The sequence below is a fragment of the Balaenoptera acutorostrata genome, chromosome 3, assembly GCF_949987535.1.
Source record: "Balaenoptera acutorostrata chromosome 3, mBalAcu1.1, whole genome shotgun sequence".
NCBI lineage: Eukaryota > Metazoa > Chordata > Mammalia > Artiodactyla > Balaenopteridae > Balaenoptera > Balaenoptera acutorostrata.
This window is the reverse complement of record NC_080066.1, coordinates 136,323,275-136,342,336: the sequence shown is the minus strand read 5'-3', so window position 1 is coordinate 136,342,336 and position 19,062 is coordinate 136,323,275. Positions and strand designations below refer to the sequence as shown.

Genomic DNA, 19,062 nt, shown 5'->3' with positions numbered 1-19,062 from the left:
CTAGATGACAATTTAAAGAGAAAAGATGACCTTCACCCAGCCCAATAATTCTTAAATATCACAGCCCACACGAAGTGGTGCTGAACTGAAATGCAAAAGAAGGTTTAATTGTTAGGAACTACCAAAGCTCTACTTTCACTATACATGGAATCAGTACTAGCGTTGAAATTCACTTTTAACGTGATATTCTTTCACAAAGAAATCTACACATAAGGAAAATGAGTCTTCTGCCGCAGCTGGTGTGATCTTACCAGCTATGGAATCTCAGAAGTCGTTCAGAACAGAGCAACACAGGCTCCACCTAAACTGAGGGAAGATACTGAAGTTAAGAATCTGTAAGCCATTTAAAGGCATTTGGTGTCAGTATCTTAAAAGATTAAGATGCTTGAAAACAAAACTCTTATAAGAATATCAAAGATTTAGGGAATTCTCATAAATAACCAAATGTCTATGGCTTTCAGCTGTCACCCTACTGCTGAGGTAGGTGACCAGGATTCATCAAAAGAGACAATCTTTTGGAAACTCCCTAAGAAAAATCTTGCATAATCAGTTGGTTTCTTAAACCTGTGTCCAGCTTCTTTTGATGGTTTTTGTTTTGTTTTTTCCTCTCTTTCATTTACACTTTTTAAAAGAGGTCGTCTGAGCAGCTGTCCCTGCGCTCAAGCCCTGGCGGAGTAGCATCTCATATACTCCGTCATCCACGGGTTCTCCGACGAGGCAGGCTTGACGCGCCTGGTTCTGTCCACGTCGGCGGAGTGAGCCCGCTGCCTCTGCGCCGCCAGCCGCCTCTTCTCCACCTGCCTCCTGCTCTTGGCTCGCAGCGCCGATTCATGGATCTCATGCACTGAGGCAGAAGCACAGACGTTGTGAGTTTTTTGGCTTCCTGTATCCGTCTGTTTTTCTCCCCACCCATAAAGGGCAAACGGATGCTTATGTTCTTTAATTTTAGTTGATGACCTTTGAGGACTCTTGACCGCTCTCCTACTTCCTCTGGCAGGTAAGGCACTTGGTGGTTGTTGAGGTTCGGTACTGCTGGGTAATTTGTCAGGCTCTCTGGTCCTGATCTGTCGTTCAGGTTTTTCTTTTATGTCTTTCACTGGCAGTGCTGGCAGCGCCGAGTCCTCCGCGTCCCCCGCTGCCTCCGCGCCCCGCTCCTCCTCCGGGGCCGCGCGTGCCCGCTGCTCCGGCTCCTCGAGCGCCGCCGACTCCACGGGCAGCGGCAGCGAGGCCGGGGCGCACTGGGGCGCGGGGGCCCCGGCGCCCGAGGACGCCGACGACGCCGAGTCGTCCGAGGCGCAGGCCGGGCCCCAGTCGTCCCAGAGCCAGGGCGCGTGCACCTGCTCCAGCAGCCGGCGGCCCAGGCGGTAGTGGAGCAGCGCGTGGTAGCACGGCCCATACTCCTCTACTGCTGTTTGCTTTTTAAAAAACCATTAAAGATACTTATATCTTTCTGTTTTAAATGATAGTTTTTATCTCCCAGCTATAAAATCTGAGGATATTAGCATGCATACAGCACTTTTCACCTTTTCTCCTCTTCCTCTCTGACCTTTTATTTCATTATTTGTTATTTCTACATTGCAGAATTTAAAACATTTATATTCTATTTTGTGACAATCACTTTTACTTTGATTTTAGTCCTACAGAGAGTGCTTAATTCAACATCTAGATGCCAGTCTCTTTGCCAACAATTCTCCATTCACCTCGTATTTGGCTGAAATTTGTCTTCTGGTAATTTCTTCAGTAAAGGATCATAAAAATTCTACATCCTGAGTGCTTGCATGTTTATCAATATTTGTCTGTTAGCTGTATGTGTAAAAGAAATTTGGAGTAAGTAAAGAAATCTTGGGTCACTAGATTATGAAGTCCTTGGGCAAAAAAATCTAAGCATCTAGCATAGTGCAATAATCTTTTGAACAACCGCCAGATGAAATGAGTCACTAACAAAAATGGATGAAAGGTCTTGCACACAAAAATATTTTCCTCTGTGCATATTCTATCTTAAGACTTTTACAATCTATAAAAGTCTATATTTGGTGAGAACATCATCCAAAGAAATCAGGGATATTATACAACACAAGAATCAAGTGGGGACAATCACAGCACTGGGACATAATGTGACAATGGAAAGAATGTCAGGTCAGGAGCAAGACACTTATTAGCTTGAGGCTCAGCCCCAAGACCAACTGACCAAGTCCTTCTGTGTGTTACTAAAACCTTACAAATCTGGTAAAAGAGGAAAGCAGTGGCACAGATTTCAAATGCCACTTTTCACTGTAAGAATACATTCTACGTAGGGAGAAGAATTATCATTATCACCCCCTACCCAACCTCAGCTATTATTAAAATTGTTTACATTCCTTGAGAAATTAAGGGCTGAAGGACAAGAATAGGGGGTAAGGGATATCTCAGAAAGAAGTCTGACATGAAAAATCTGTAGATAATCCATTTACACATAATCAAAAAATCAATGAGAGAGTAAAATGGCTTGATATTGAGTACACGGGGAATTCAGATCTGACATGGTTATTAAGTCAGTAAGATTATTACTATTGATGAAAAGATCTATCCATGAAGTAGATAACACAATGTGTATTCCTTAGGTGATGCTGAGGAACAAAACTCTGAGAACTGCAGCTAAAAATGACCAGGGTCAATGCTCTGTTATTATACTTGCTGTCTAGCTAAAGGAAGACAAATGAAGGGACAGATCTGCCTTAGGACTCTGCCTGAAGACTGCTGCTTTAAAATAAACCAGCTCTGCCACTAATGGTTTTGGGGAAGAGACAATATAAATACATTCAACAAACAAATGTGTTGCTATCTAGTGGATGAAGCCTATGCTGAATGGGAAACCCTATAGATGCCACCTATCAAAGCAACTTTTCAAGAATAAACCTGTGTGACCAGAGCAAGTGCGTCTCATTTATGGCACTAGGAAAGTCAGCACCCTTCAGCCATATATTTATATATTAAATTTAATTACGTTAGCAATCTAAACCCATAAAATCCTCCACTTGGATACCATTCTAAAAATAAGAAACTCAAAACAGATTTATAAAATAAGATAAACATCTGCACTTTAATGCAGTAATGATTTCTGCATATATAGTGCTTTTTCAAGGTAGAGCATTCTCATGTATATTATTTTACTTGATCATCTGGCACACACAACCACTACAATGTGGATATAATTATCCCCGTTTTGTAAAATAAGGAAACTGACTTGGAGAGGGTAAGTCATTTCCTTAGTGAATGGGTAAGTCTACACTGCACTGAAAACTCTCTTCATTATACTTCATTGCTTTTTTACAAAACAATTTCCAACTCTGGGAGAGGGCATTTATACAAACTTTCATAATCATATATAATTTTTTCTACAAAGAAAAAGCAATCTGGGATTTTGATTGAAACTGCTGAATCTAAGATCATTTTTGGGAAAATTGACATCTCAATAATATCACACCTTCCAATCCATGGATATGGCAGGAGACATGGAGAAATATATCAACTGAGTTTTGAATAATGAACCAACCCTAAATTCCTGGGATAAACAATGCAAAAATCTTACCATTCCTCCCTCCTGCCCTTGATGTTACTGTCATATATTTGACTTCTATATATATTACAAACCCTGTAATTATTATTAATTTTGCTTTAACCAGTTAATTATCTTTTAAAGAGATTTTTTAAATGTCTTTTATATTTACCCTTATTTTTACCATGTCCAGAGTACTCTGTGTAAATCCAAATTTCCCTCTGGTATCTTTTTTCTTCTGCCAAAAAACCTAACATTTCTTGTTGTGCCGTTTGCCATTGATAACTATTTACAGTTTTGTTTGTTTGAAATAGGTCCTTCCTTTCATTTCTGAAAGATATTTTTGCTAGATATAGAATTCTAGATTCAGAGTCTCCCTTTTTTTCTTTCTCCTTCTTCCTCCCTTCCAGTACTTTAAAGATGTCAATCCATTGTCTTTTGGTTTTGCAGCATTTCTGGTAAGTTGTTTTTGGTTTGTTTTTTCATTCTTATTTTTGTTCAGGGGAACTGCCTCTTCTTTCTCTGGGTGCCTTCAAGATTTTATTAACAGTTTTCAGCAATTTGATTGTGATAGGTCTTACCTGTAGTATTCCTTATGTTTCTTCTCTTTGGGGTTCACTGAGCATTTTAGATCTTGGATTTATCATTTTCATCGAATTTGGAAAATATCTGGCCTTTTAAAAAAAGTTTTTATTGGCGTATAGTTGATTTACAATGTTGTGTTAGTTTCAGGTGTACAGCAAAGTGAATCAGTTATACATATACATATATCCACTCTATTTTAGATTCTTTTCCCATATAGGCCATTACAGAGTACTGAGTAGAGTTCCCTGTGCTATACAGTAGGTCCTTATTAGTTATCTTTTATATAGAGTAGTGTATATGGCCATTCTTTTCTTTCTTTTCCTACTCCCATTTTTCTAAAACACCAATTATACATGTTTGAGTCCACTTGATATTTTTCTACATTTTACTGTGGCTCTCTTCGCTTTTTTTCAGCCATTTTCCTCTCTCTGCCTTATACTGAATACTTTATATTGCTATGTTTTCCAGTTCACTGATCTTTTCTTCTTCAGTTTCTAAAATGCTGTTACCTCAACCAGTGTGTTTTTCACTTTAGACACTTCATTTTTCACTTTGGAAGTTTCAGTTGGGTCCTTCTTGTACTTCCATTCCTCTCCTCAACATGTTCATGTTTTCCTCTACACTCTTGATCACAGGGAATATAACTATTGCAGTTGTTTTACCTTTCTTGTCTATTAATTCCATCTGTAATTTCTGGGTTTGTTTCTATTGGTTGATTCTCACCACCCTTGCCTCAGTATAGGTCATAATTTTACTGCTTTTCTGCCTTTCTGGTAATTTCGGATTGGATGCTGGACACTGTGACTTTTATATTTTGGGGTGCTGGATTTTGTTAAAGGTGTTGAACTTGTTCTGGCAGGCAGTTATGCTACTTTGGATCAGTTTTGTCTCTCAAGGCTTGCTTGTAAGCTTTGTTAGGGCAAGTCCAGGGCAGACTTTGGCCTAGGGATAATTTAGCCTCGTTATCTATTTCTCTTCTATAGACTCTATCCTATTTCTCTTGTATTAGGAAGTCTTTCTACTCTGCAAGTGGGAACATGGACTAAGCCCCAGCCCTTTGTGAGCTGCAGAAATGGTTCAACCCACTGCTTTCCAGTGGTTCTTTGCCCACAATGTGGAGTTTTACCCCACACATGAGCAAAGCAGTGCTTACCCAAGGGCTCAGGGGCATCGTCCTCTGCAGCTATCAGGAGCTCTTTCTCCCTATGAAGCTCCCATCTCTGCTACTGTCCTTCACAAATTCTAGCTGCCTTAACTGTAATCTCTGGCCCTTCAACACAGGGCTGTGTTGTTCCCCATCTGCTTGGGCCTGGAAACTGCCTTCAGGCCAAACAGTTATTTAATACATTTTGTCCAGTGTTTCATTGTGTACAGCAAGGGGAGAGAGAACGTTTCTGTAGGAGATAATTCTTGATGGGTAGGAACAGAACTCTGTTTTGCATACATTCAGAAAATCTAGGGGGTGGGGGTAGAGTCTAGTACACTTGAAGTGATGACAATTTTAAACTTAATTCAATTTCTTGAATTATAACACTCCTAGTAACATTAAATATTAGTAGTATTCCAGTCCACTTCTTGCTAATCTTATTTTTTTTTCCTGAAAACTTAATAGCTGATATTTGTTTATTTTATTTGTATACTGTCTTCCTCCTAGCTCACATTACAAAGTAATTTCTAAAAGGGTAAGAACTTTTGCTATGCTGTTCATTGATTTATCTCTAGTACCTAGAGTACACAAATACTTTATAAGTACACATTGTCTTATAAAGTAGTTGTGTATTGTGTGTATTCCTGGCACACACAGTACACAACCACTTTACAAGACAATGTGTGCATCTATTCTTTAACTTGGTAGGTATCTCTGTTAGAGAAGAAAACACATATTTGTTATAAAGCTAATTTTGGTTAAATCACATCCTATTTGCCCTTGATGTTCACCATATATTATTAAAATAGGGCTCTATGTATATCCAGGCAAATATTTAAAAAGAAATACTCAAATTCATATTTTGAAAGGAAAAGCAACACTATATACCTTAATGTTTGTCAAAGTAAATAATACGTAAGAATGCAGAGCATCCTATGGAAATATTCAAGCATCTGGCACCTTCTAGCAGCATACACTAGTATGAATCTGAAGATGAAGGTTACATATACTCAAAATGTGCACTTTAAAAGGTATGACCTAGATTAATCAGAGCATATGAGATGAAGGAGGGGAGACCTATCTGAAATCTGCCTGAGATAAAATCTTTTGTTATTTAAGAACTTATAGGCTAGGTTAACTAGTGATTTCATTATTCTATATATTAGTTACTTCACAAGAAGTTCTGAAGTGTTGTGCTTTCTAACTACAATTTGCGTTAAACAAACAAAGAAAGGAGTCAGCCTCAACATAAAATCTTTGCTTAAAAGATACAGGGGCAAATTGAAGTTTATATATTTTTTCAATCAGATCTCAGTAAATGTTTTCTGGATACCCCCTTTCTCCAGAATCACACCTGGCTTCTGACATTTCTGATTAATTTTCATTCTGTAGTGAATGATGTTTTTTGTCTTGCCTAACCCAAACTGACTCCGCCATGACAACCCATACACATAACATGTGACATGTTCGATGTGTTTTCACAGGAATAATGTTACCATCATGTTTTCTAAGACTTCTTTCAAAGCTTGTTGACTTGGCAAGTGATGGGACTGGGTTACAGTACTTTAGGTCCAACAGATGTTCCAATAAAGACTTGGCCGTGTTAACGAACACAGTGTAGGAACATTTTCCCTTTGGGAAATCTTACTTTAAGACAGGGCTATGTGACTATTAACTATGAAACTAATTCTAAAGGCCTAAACATTGTTTTTTTCAAGTCAGGCTACTTGACTTCGCCTGTGCTATGGTGACGAGTTACTTGTCTATAAATTGTCAGCTCCTTACTGTCTAGCTGCATGATGTCTGGCACAGAGAGTACTCAGTGTTTGCCAAATGAGTAAATTCTTGAGCCAGAGTACCCTATCCTCTCAAGCATTCTAGATGCTCGAGACATTATTACCCTGTGTTAGTCTCAAATTAAGTTAATGAAAAATTCTGAAAGTTCTACCTCATCATCCATTTATGCCTCACTACGAACAAAACCAAGAGAATTACGGTACACAGTGCGTGGCGCCTCAGGCCATCGTGTCAACCTAGACAGGAACACAAGATGAATATAAACCGACCAGATGAAGTATCAACGTACGTGGCTACCCTTGATGTGGCAACCCCAGGGCTCCGACAGCTCGTCCTGATACTCTACGCTAGCTTTAAACAACTAACATTTAAAATTTCACATCTAATAGTCCCCATCATTTACACTTAGAGGCCTCTTTCCAAGAACTGTAGGTGTCAAAAACTTGAGTCTTGGATTTGGTTTTGCCTAAATTGCAGAGGCTGCAGGGTATGGTGGGACTGAAGTGGGGCGTGAAGTCCAACAGGTGGTTTAAATATGAGAGTCCACTGCACGCCAGCTCTGAGAACACAGGCATGTCACACAACCTCCCTGCCTGGAAACTGGGGGGGCAACAAGAGCCACCTCAGAGAACTGTTGCAAGGGTGAAACAGAGTGCCCCGAGGAAACACCGCTACTTGCCCTTAAGTTACTAACAGATTACAATACTCTCAACTGTAAAGCATCAATAACTACCCTACTTACCTTACAGGGATAAAGCGAAGCAAGAAAATAAACTTGATTTTTTAAGTTTAAAGCTCTACACAAACGTTATGCCACTATCTTCCTAGAGGGGGTAATTCCATGTGTGACGGAAAGAGGTACACTAAGGTTAAGAAGTACAAATGTCAACCTCTGTTTATGAAGAGGGCTTGTTGGTGACTTCACAGGGCCAGTGTGCCTACCTCCCCCTCCCCTCACCGTGGGGACTGAGGGCAGCTGAGCGCGGGTCACTAATGGTTCACGACTGAACCCTTTTCTGGGGAAGGTCCCTTTGACTACCCAGTTCAGAAATGCCTGGGAGAGGATGCTCTTCCCCCAGGAGCAGCCTGCGGCCCGTAACTATCAAGAAAAGTGGGATCTAGAGATTGTCATACTGAGTGAGTCAGACAGAGAAAGACAAATATCATATGATATTGCTTATATGTGGAATCTAAAAAAAGGGTACAAGTGAACTTATCTACAAAACAGAAATAGAGTTACAGATGTATAAAACAAACTTATGGTTACCGGGGATAAGGGGGTGGGGGAGGGATAAATTGGAAGATATTGGGACTGACGCATACATACTACTATATATAAAATAGATAACTAATAAGGACCTACTGTATAGCACAGGGAACTCTACTCAATACTCTGTAATGACCTATATGGGAAAAGAATCTAAAATAGAGTGGATATATGGATATGTATAACTGATTCACTTTGCTGTACACCTGAAACTAACACGACATTGTAAATCAACTATACCCTGATAAAAATTAAAAAATAAAATAAAATAAAATAAATAAAAAGAAAAAAAAAGTGAGGCAACTACGTGGTCCCACGCTTCAGTGCTCCCCAGGGGACCAACCTGAGGCTAGACTTCGGCTAACATTTTCTCAGCTTCTTCTCTGGCTCTCTCCTGCTCCCCTCAATTCCTTACTGTTTTCTTCTGACAGCAGTTCCTCAATAAACCACTTACCCAGGCTTTGCATTTAAAGAACCAAATCTAAGAAACCACTAATATCTTCCAGTATTGAGTTGCCTGGCAGTGTTTCAGCAGAGCTTCCAGGAAGGCCCAGGCTTGCCTTAGGGCCTACAGCACATCAGGACAGCACTCCCCAAGTCCAGCCAAAGCTGGTGGCTACTGGAAACAAGCCAGAAGCCAAAGTCTGGGCAGAGCACGTGGTATTACAGCTGGGATGGGATACACCCCTGCTTAGAGCACCCTCAGAAAGGAAGACAGGATGTTCCAAAACCTACAGGTGAAGGGGACTTCTGTCTCTTGGAGAACATGACAGAGACCTACCCCAGCCCCTGTGTGAGACATCCCTCTAATCCTGACTGTTCAAAGAAGTCAAATACATCTCCCAGAAATGCTTTCCTACCTCAGAAGCATCTGAATGACATCAAGGTTCGCATATCCACAGGGCCCAGAACAGCTGTTGACCACAGCAGGCACTCAGCGACCTGTGCCTGAATGAGTCACTGCACACATTCTAACGGGTAGAGCAGTGGAGACACGCTCTCTGCCGCTGTTTCCAGTCTCCACCCTCTGAATTCCCACAGAACTGAGGCCGCAGGCCACGTGTGCTGCCCCAAGTGCTGCTGTGTGTTTTTGGTGTGTGTCTACGTGTTGCCTCCTCAAGGGAACGTGAGTCCCTTACTTCCTTGTGAGACATCCTTGGAGCCCCGGCTATGTGTCTAGCACCATGCTCAGTACTGAGGTTATAAAGACAGAGTTAGGCACAGTTCTTGCCCCCAAGTTAATCACATCGGACCTTGCGCATCATAGATTGCTCCAGAAGGACTTGTTGAATTAAACTGACCGTGGCTGGGAAGAGTTGGATAAGGATTCTAGGAGGAAGTGGTCACTGACCGGTATGCTGAGGTAGCAGGATTTAGGCAGAACGAGGGAAAAGGTATGTTGGAGAGGGGATGGCACGTACAGTGATTGAGAAAAGACTTGAAAATAAGAAAAACCAACCACTGCGATAGACAAATGTATAATAGCCCAAGTAAATGACACCAAACAAATGGAAACAATTAACTGCCCAGGGGTCCTGGCCTTACTTCTCTTTCTTCCCACACCCCTTGGGTGCCTGGAACACAGTAAAGCTCAGTATTGCTTGAATTTTACTAGATGTTAATGCCTTAAGCGTAGAACTCTCATATGTGAATTTTTGGGAAGTAAGACACCCATATCAATCTTCTGAAACTAATAAACACTTTTGAGCACCAAATAATCCATCTCCCATGGCCAAGTCACAGAACTACCACAGGGATGAACTGATGAAAAAGTACTCAAACCTTCCTGTGAACGGTCCAATAAAGCATAACACCGAAGTCAAGGCAACAACTGGGAGAGAAAACTGAGCATTTCGTTTTTGAATTGGCAATTAGCCACGCTTAGGAGGTATTTGCTCAGAGGAAAACCCTCTTACAAAGTGGTTCGGTGACCACAGACAACCAGCAGTGACTGGCCCTCCCGCGGGCACCTAACGAACAGTTGTGAGTTTCAAACAACTAAGCCTCAGAACAGTAAGTGGCAGCAACAGCCCTCTCAGGTCTCCACTCTGTTTCCGGCCTTTCATCCTTTCATCGGCTTCCCACTGTGAGGGATGCACTTCTAAATTCCTGAGCCTGGCATTCAGGACTGTCTAGGATTTGGCCTCACATCACCCTTTTGGGCCAACCTCCCGGTAGGTGCCAGCCACCTGCCTTCCCTCTACCTTCCAGACCCTCCTGACTCTTCCATGCCTCCCCGCCTTGGCCCGCTGCTCAGCCTGGACGCCCCTTTTCACAGTCACTCCTGAATAAAGTGTTAAGCCCTGGTTAAAGGCCATCTCTTGTGTGAAGGTTTCCACGTCTCTCCTGATGATCAGAATGAACCGCTCCTTCTCCAAGGCAGTGATTTTATTTCTTTGTGCTTCAATTCCTTCCACTAAAAAAATAGGAACAATGATCTGTATTCTGTCACTTCAGAGTCTTTGAAAGATTCAAATGAGGTGCTGTATGTGGTTCTAATCTCTAAGATCTTAAAGAGCTGAAGAATGAATAAAAAATGTGCACAGAACTTCATGTTTTCATTGTTTACTATGTTCAATGCAGCTTCATTTTTAGTTGGCTTGTATGACGTTTGCTGCATACTAATAGTTAGCATAGAAGAGACTGAAAGTTATTTTTGTACTCTATTTCACATTCCTGCAACCAATTTTAATGGTCTAAATCAACCCAATATTCTGAAAATACATCTTAACTGATTATATTAAATTTGATCTTGCTAAAAAATTTCCAAATGGGGCATCAACACTGATGTCAGTTATGTGGCAGCTAGCCTAACCGAATCAAAACAGCATTCATACTTTCTGTGTGTGTGCAATAAAACTGTGGGCATTTTTAGCCATTTTTCAGACATTTCCCAAACTACAGACATCTGTTGTTTATATTTCAAGTTTCCCCAAATAGAGAGTAAAGTATCATCCTTCCAGACTGGGTAGCAAAGACTACTCCCTAAATGACTACTTTCTTAACAGGATTCCATAAAGGCATCTGACAAGGTCTGTAATGATATTTTTGTACATACAATGAAGAAATAAGTTAGAAAATATACGTGGGTGAATGATTATACCTAAAAGATCAGTTTCAACCTAACAGGAGACCTCTGGTGGCAACTACAGAATTCTGCCCTAAACTCTGCTGAATTCAATCTTTTTTAATCCAAGATTTTCAAGATGTCAAGGAGAGGCACTTGATCACAATGAACAGAAATGAAATAAAACCAGTCAGTGAATCCACTGGAAGACAGGATCAAAATCTATCCAATGACAAGACATTATAAAAACAGGCCAAATCTAGCAAGATAAAATATTCTGAAAGAGACAAATGTAAATTTCTTATGTGTACATTAAGACAATCAAGTCTCATGAATAAGGATATGTGTACCAACTGCTCCCGACACCATTATTTGTAATAGCAAGAAGACAACATAAATATCCATCAACGAGGGAATAGCTAAATATATTAACTGAATATAGTATACTTTGCAGCTATAAAAAGAAAAAAAACTACAGGAGGCTGAAATATAATTATATGGAAGAATGTCTGACAAATTTGGGGTGATAAAAGCAGGTTGAGGGTATTATACACAGACTCTCCCCATTCTTGTTTGTTTTGTTTTTAAAGAATTCCACATATGTTTTTTCTTTTCTTTTCTTTTCTTAATTTGGAACATCTAGACCATAGCATTTAACTCATTATAGTTACTTATATATAGCTGTGTTTTATTTATCTTCTTACTCCTTGCTTTCCATTTGTCCTAACCTGTGGTATATTCCTGTTTTAAGTAGCTTTTGAAGCTTTATTTTGGATTAAGCAGTTTTTAAAATTAACCTATGATTTCCTTTTATTCTGGATATTTTATTTTGCCTATATTTCTTCATACTGATTCTCTCTCACCTGTCTCTAAACTATTGTTAAGCTCATCCATTGAGTTTTGTGGGCTTTAAAAAAAAAAAAGAAGGAAAAATTTTATTAGTCTAATGTGGGGAAGACCTTTCTCTTTCCCCTCAGTTTAACTGAGATATAACTGACATATAACATTGTGTGAGTTTACGGTATACAATGTGTTGATCTGATACACGTATACAATATATTGTGAAATGCTTACCACAATAAGGTTAGTTAACATATCCATCACCTAACTACTATTTTTTTTTTTTAGTGAGATCTACTCTCTTAAGCAACTATCAAGTATAATACAGTATTTTTAACTACAGTCACATGCTCTATATTAGATCCTCGGAACTGATTCATCTTATAACTGGAAATCTGTACCCTTTGACCAACAACTTCTGATTTCCCGCACCTCCAAGAAACCACCATTGTACTGCTTCTATGAGTTTGGCTTTTTTTTTTTTTTTTTTTGGCTGCACCACTCGGCTTGTGGGATCTTAGTTCCCCAACCACCGACCAGGGACTGAATCTGGCCCCGGCAGTGAAAGCACTGAGTCCTAACCTCTGGACCACCAGGAAATTTTTTTTTTTTTTTTTATTAAGATTGCATATATAAGTGGTATCATGTAGCATTTGTCTTTCTCTTATTTATTTCACTGCATAACACCCTCAAGATCCATCCATGTTGTTTCATACTTCTTTTTTATGGCTGAATAAATATTCCCTTACATATATATACCATATTTTCTTTACCCATTCTTCCATTGATGGACACCTAGGCTGTTTCCATGTCTTAGTTATTGTAAACTATGCTGCAGTGAACATGGGGGTGCAGATTTCTCTTCAGGAAAGTGATTTCATTACCTTTGGATAAATACCCAGAAGCTGGGATTGCTAAGTCATATGGTAGTTCTATTTTTAATTTTTTGAGGATCTTCCATACTGTTCTCCATAGTGGCTGCACCAATTTACATTCCCACCAACAGTGCACAAGGGTTCTTTTCTCCACATCCTCACCCACACTTGTTATCTCTTGTCTTCTTGATGACAGCCATTTAAACAGGTTTGAGGTGATATCTCTTTGTGGTTTTGACCTGCTGATGATTAGTGATGTTGAGCATCTTTTCATGTACTTGTTAGCCATTTGTATGTCTTCTTCGGAAAAATGTCTATTCAGGTTCTCTGCCTATTTTTTAAATGGATTATTAGTCTTTTTGCTTTTGGGTTGTATGAATTCCTTATATATTTTGGAGATTAACCCCTTCTCTGATGTATGGTTGGCAAATATTCCCCTCCCCCCTATTCTGTAGGTTGCCTCTTCATTCTGCTGATTGTTTCTCTTGTTGTGCACAAGGTTTTTAGTTTGATGTAGTCCCACCTGTTTGCTCTTGTTGCTTGTGCTTTTGGTGTCATATTAAAAAAAAATTGTTGCCATGACAATGTTAATGAGCTTTTCCCTTATGTTTTCTTCTAGGAGTTTAATGGTTTCAGGTCTTATATTTAAGTCTTTAATCCATTTTGAGTTAATTTTTGTGAGTGGTTATGATTGAGTCCAGTTTCTTTTCTTTTTTTTTGGCATGTGGCTATCCAGTTTTCCCAACACCTTTTATTTAAAAGACTATCTTTTTCCCATTAAGTATTCTTGGCTCCCCTGTCAAACATGAGTTGACTGTATATATGTTTATTTTCACATACAAGAGTTTGCATGAGTTTGTGTCTTTGTATATTTAAGATCAACTAATACTTGAGCTGTAACTATGCTCCAGACACTATTCTATATGTCCTTTACATATATATTCTGTTGTTCAATCCTTATAATGAAACATGTACAGAGTCATATCTCTATTTTATTTAGGTACAGAAGTTAAGTGGTAGAGCAAGAATGTAAAAAGGCAATCACATGTCACACTACCAGCAGAATTCCTGGGGTGGGAGAAGATTTCCTTCATACATTTGTGTATAGTTTAAAGGTTTTCAGAAAGCATGTAATACTTCTTTAATTTAAAAAAAAGGCATGTGGCTGAGGCACTAAGTATGAGAAAGGCTGTGTAATATGAGTCAATGGTGCAATGAAATAATAAAAGGGAACAGGAGACACAGCTCTGCTACTTCCTGGGTAAGTTACCCTTGAGCAATTTACTTAACATCTGAGTCTTAAGTTTCTTATCAGTGTACTGTTGATAATCAAGCCTACTTGCAAAGTTATATGGGTTAAATAACACAGGACCATGCCAAGCCCACACTTCCGGCACACAGTTGGCCTGCCTCAGTAAACACTGCATAACACAGAAACTATTCTAACCAATGCAGGTAGACCACAACTGTCCTAAAGAGCACTCAAATGCAAAGACACAGAAGGGCTAAAGCAGAGAATGAAATGGGAAATGGACAGCAAGACGGGTTCAAAGAACTGGAGCAACTTGCCCTAGAAGTGATGTCTTAAGTGGAGGAGTAATAGCTGACTTTAAATAATTAATGGGCTATACATTTAAAAGAAAAATTTGACTTTTTCTGTTTGGGTCTGATGAACAGAACCAAAACCAATATATAAAGTTATAGGAGAGAGGAATCAGATTCAGGTACAAAAAGATAAACCTTGCAAGAGTTACAGCTATTGAAAATGGAACCGAGTTGTATAGCACTGGGCCTGACACCCTTCCCAGGTCATAACAAGCTTCACGTCCTCTGCTCGCCCCACAGGGGAAAGTTCACAGAATGTGTCAGGTGTGCTGCAAAGGAGATTTGTGCCTATTGAGGAAGGATGGACTAGATATAGTCTTAAAATCTCCTGTTACTTTAAGATTGATAGGATCTATGACATTCAAAGGCGCTATTCAGTTTAAAAAGTTCAGTAAGTACTAATATAACAAGCGAAATTGTCTGGCTATTCTCATTTTTATAGATGAAGAAACAGTTCCCAAAGAAAGAAAATTTACCTGTACAGGTCAACTAATACAGATCGAACACCAGACCAGGATAATAACTCTCCAGCCTCCACGGCAATACATTTCAAACTTCGCCAACTATGAGTTCACTCAGTTGGGCATATGGTACACATGCAGATGATGAATTATAATCAAAAAATTTTATTTGTTCATTATAACTTTCGATTATTAGTAAAGCATAATATTTTTAATAATAAGTATTCCATATAAGCACATTCTTATATCTGGGTTCAATGATGTATTTAGCTTGAGCAATAGTCTGGATCCAATTCTAAGCTGATGAATATATTTTTGTTTAAATAAATTAGAAAAGTCATAACTCGTGCTACATGGACAGCTGGGAATGGCTGCAATGTCTTGTTCTAACAGGCAGGACAGACGTTTGCATTAAGGATGAATCCAGGTATTATGGAGAAACTTCTCATTCAAAGTTTCTCTCGGCATCTGCTAGAACCTAAGTCATCCTTAAAAGCTGGAAGATGGAATGTTTCAACCTGGGAGAAGTGGCGACTGGATTCTTCACTCATTTTTTGAGTGCACTTGCCACAGATTTTTACATATGCCCAAGATTTCCTTGCTTTTTTGATGAAAATCAACATATGCTGGCAAAGAGTCAAATTCCTAGCGATCAAGTTGTCAGCCCCATAATCCAAATTTTAAAAATTTCTGTATCTTATTTCTGTCATTGATCAGAAAGAGAAAGATTAAATTAGAAAAGAAAACCTACTTATATGATATGCCACCTCATCCAAATGACGTTATAAAAATGGTTTTTACTCACAACAGAATCATGAACAAATACTTTATTTCATATCTTATTCATAAAAGATCTCCTCGACAGCTAGCAAAATTCAACATAGAAAAGCTGAGATATTGCTGAATATTTCTTCATAGAGCTCAGTGGGGAATATACATTCAATGAGAGAGCTTTCCTTACCCCTTGGTGGAAAAGTGGAGTGAGGACAAGCATCCAAAGAGTGACATTTTCCCGGCTGCTTACTCAGTTTGCGCTCTGCCATTAGGAATGTCAGGGAACCTTCCGACTGACATCAGAGCTCACGAAATAAGCATCCAAAAAATGGACTTGAGGACACGGGGAGGGGGAAGGGTAAGCTGGGGCGAAGTGAGAGAGTGGCATGGACATATATACACTACCAAATGTAAAACAGATAGCTAGTGGGAAGCAGCCACATAGCACAGGGAGATCAGCTCGGTGCTTTGTGACCACCTAGAGGGGTGGGATAGGGAGGGTGGGAGGGAGACGCAAGAGGGAGGGGATATATGTAGATGTATAGCTGATTCACTTTCTTTTTTTTTTTTTTTTTTTTTTAAAGGATTTTCTTATTTATTTATTTATTTATTTATTTTTGGCTGTGTTGGGTCTTCGGTTCGTGCGAGGGCTTTCTCCAGTTGCGGCAAGCGGGGGCCACTCTTCATCGCGGTGCGGGGACCGCTCTTCATTGCGGTGCACGGGCCTTTCTCTATCGCGGCCCCTCCCGTCGCGGGGCACAGGCTCCAGACGCGCAGGCTCAGCAATTGTGGCTCACGGGCCCAGCTGCTCCGCGGCATGTGGGATCTTCCCAGACCAGGGCTCGAACCCGTGTCCCCTGCATTAGCAGGCAGACTCTCAATCACTGCGCCACCAGGGAAGCCCTGATTCACTTTCTTATGCAGCAGAAACTAACACACCATTGTAAAGCAATTATACTCCAATAAAGATGTTAAATAAATAAATAAATAAATAAAAAGCAAAAAAAAAATCTCTCCGTCTGAAGCAAAGGTTTTCAATGAAAAGTCACTGGACCCTTCTCCCTGATATGTGTTATTATGACTCATACCCTGCACATTAGTGATTTCAACAAACTATAAAGTAAAATATTCATTCCCACGCAAGTGACTGCTCTCCCACACTGCATACCACTGATACTATGTGACAGGCAACAGCAGCATTTGATAAAGGGATTTCGCCAAAAGCTTGTTCCTCTTTCCCTTTGAGTATGTTTGCCATCAGCTTTGAGGCTGATGTTACAAACTTCTCAGCAAATCTGCCTTTGCTATGACGGATGGAATTCTGAACCATGCCTCTGAGGTTCTGTTCTATTCTGGGCCCTCAGCAACAACATTCATCAATTTCACCCTGGAAAACATTATTTTGTACTTGATCTGGGAAGACACAACTGGTTCACTAGAAAGGCCACTTGTACTTTGCCTGAAAATGACTCAGAAGTGTTGAGGGTTTCATGCCACTCATGACAAAGTTTCATAACAGAGAAAGCACTGGAGACTCGGGACAAATAAATCACCTGCCAAGGAAAATCCAATTCTCAGACAGTCATGATGGTACTTTCTGTTTACAATTTTTCTTTTTCTGTCACTTGAGTGAAACTATCAACCCGGCAGATTCTCTGGTTTCTGGACCTCAAGATTCACATTCTAGAGGCGGAGTCAAGATGGCGGACGAGGAGGACGCAGAGTTCGCGTCTCCCCACAACTAGGGCACCTACCAGGCACTGCTGGGGAACCATGGACACCGAAGGGGACGGGAAGAACCCCCAGCAACTGGGTATGATGTGGGGGGGAATGAGGGGGGAGGAGAAGTGGAGGCAGGGTGGGACTGGCGCCCCTGAGGGGCGGCTGAGGGAGGGGAAGGGATCCCATACCAGAAGTGGGAAACTGGGGGACCATCGGGGGGGCAGAGGATCAAAAGGGAGCGTGGCCAGGTTTCCCTGCCCACTTGGGACCCTGGGAGCCTGCTGAGATCCTGGGCCTGATCCTCTGCCCACCGAGGACCCTTCCAGCCACGCGGGTCCTGAGGGAGTGGGAGGGAGGGAAGGGGGAGCAAAAGTAAAGGCCAGACCAATGGGACCAGCACCCTTGAGGGGCGGCTGGGGGAGGGGAGGAGTTCCTACACCTAGCAGGACTCACCCATGGTTAGGGGTCCAGTAGGACGGGGGAGGCTCTGGGGGAGATGGCGGGGGAGGGGCGCGGAGGAATGGAAGGGAACGGGGCCAGCGCTTTCCCTGTCCACTTAGGCACCGGGGATGCTGTTGGGCTCCCAGGCCTAATCCTCTGCCCTCGGAGCCTCCCTGCTGCCATGCAGAGCCCAAGCCCCGCCCCTACACCCCCACCTAGGGCCCCACCTCTACACTTGGAGACCCCCTCTGAGACTCCCTCCAACGAGCGGGGCCTAAACCCCACCCACACACCCTCACTCAGGGCCCTATCTCCAAACTTCGGAACTCCAAGTGCCAGAGGCCCTCCTTTCCACGTGCTGCCTCTCCCCTTCCCCACAGGTCCAAGCAGAGGCCCCGCCCCACACGCAAACGTCACCATGCCTAGGCCCCGCCCCATGCTCAAACATCACCCCCCCAGCCGCCTAGGTGCCCCCACAAACCCCACCCCTGCCTGAGTTCCACCCCCACCTAAACTCTGCCCCCATAGCCAAGGCTTTTTTTTTTTCCCCTTTTAGATTGGGGTTCAGTTTTACCTTGTTGATTCATTGTTGTTGATTCTTTTATATTTTTATTTTTCCTAATAAATTGTTTATATTTCTAATTTTATTTTATTCTTTAGAAGTTGTTATTGTTCTCTCCTTTTGGCTTGTTCCCTACCCGCTTTTTTTTTTCTTTCTTTTTCTGTTGTGGTTTTATTTTACCTTGTTGCAGTTGTTTCAATTATAGTTTTATTTTTCCTAATATATTTTTTATCTTTCTAATTTTATTTTGTTTTTTGTTCTTTGATATTGTACTGCCCTTTTTTTCTTTTTTCTTTGTTTTTTTTTACCACATTACCAAGCTTGTGGGATTGTGGTTCCCAGGCCAGAGCCCAGGCCCGAGTTCCTGTGGTGGGAGCTCCAAGT

The 19,062-nt window shown here is 41.0% G+C and overlaps 2 protein-coding genes across 3 annotated transcripts in view; both read right to left on the bottom strand.

The window, feature by feature from the left end:
• Nucleotides 1-19,062, bottom strand: part of PELI2 (pellino E3 ubiquitin protein ligase family member 2) — a 209,355-nt gene that overhangs the window by 44,617 nt on the left and 145,676 nt on the right. The gene's annotated exons all lie outside the window — the stretch shown is intronic.
• LOC130707747 (centriole, cilia and spindle-associated protein-like) lies at nucleotides 471-5,291 on the bottom strand. Its single transcript, XM_057544592.1, has 2 exons — nucleotides 5,274-5,291; nucleotides 471-1,415 (listed from the first exon to the last, which is right to left on the bottom strand). The coding sequence occupies exons 1-2, from the start codon at nucleotides 5,289-5,291 to the stop codon at nucleotides 660-662; spliced, it is 774 nt and encodes a 257-aa protein (XP_057400575.1). The 3' UTR covers nucleotides 471-659.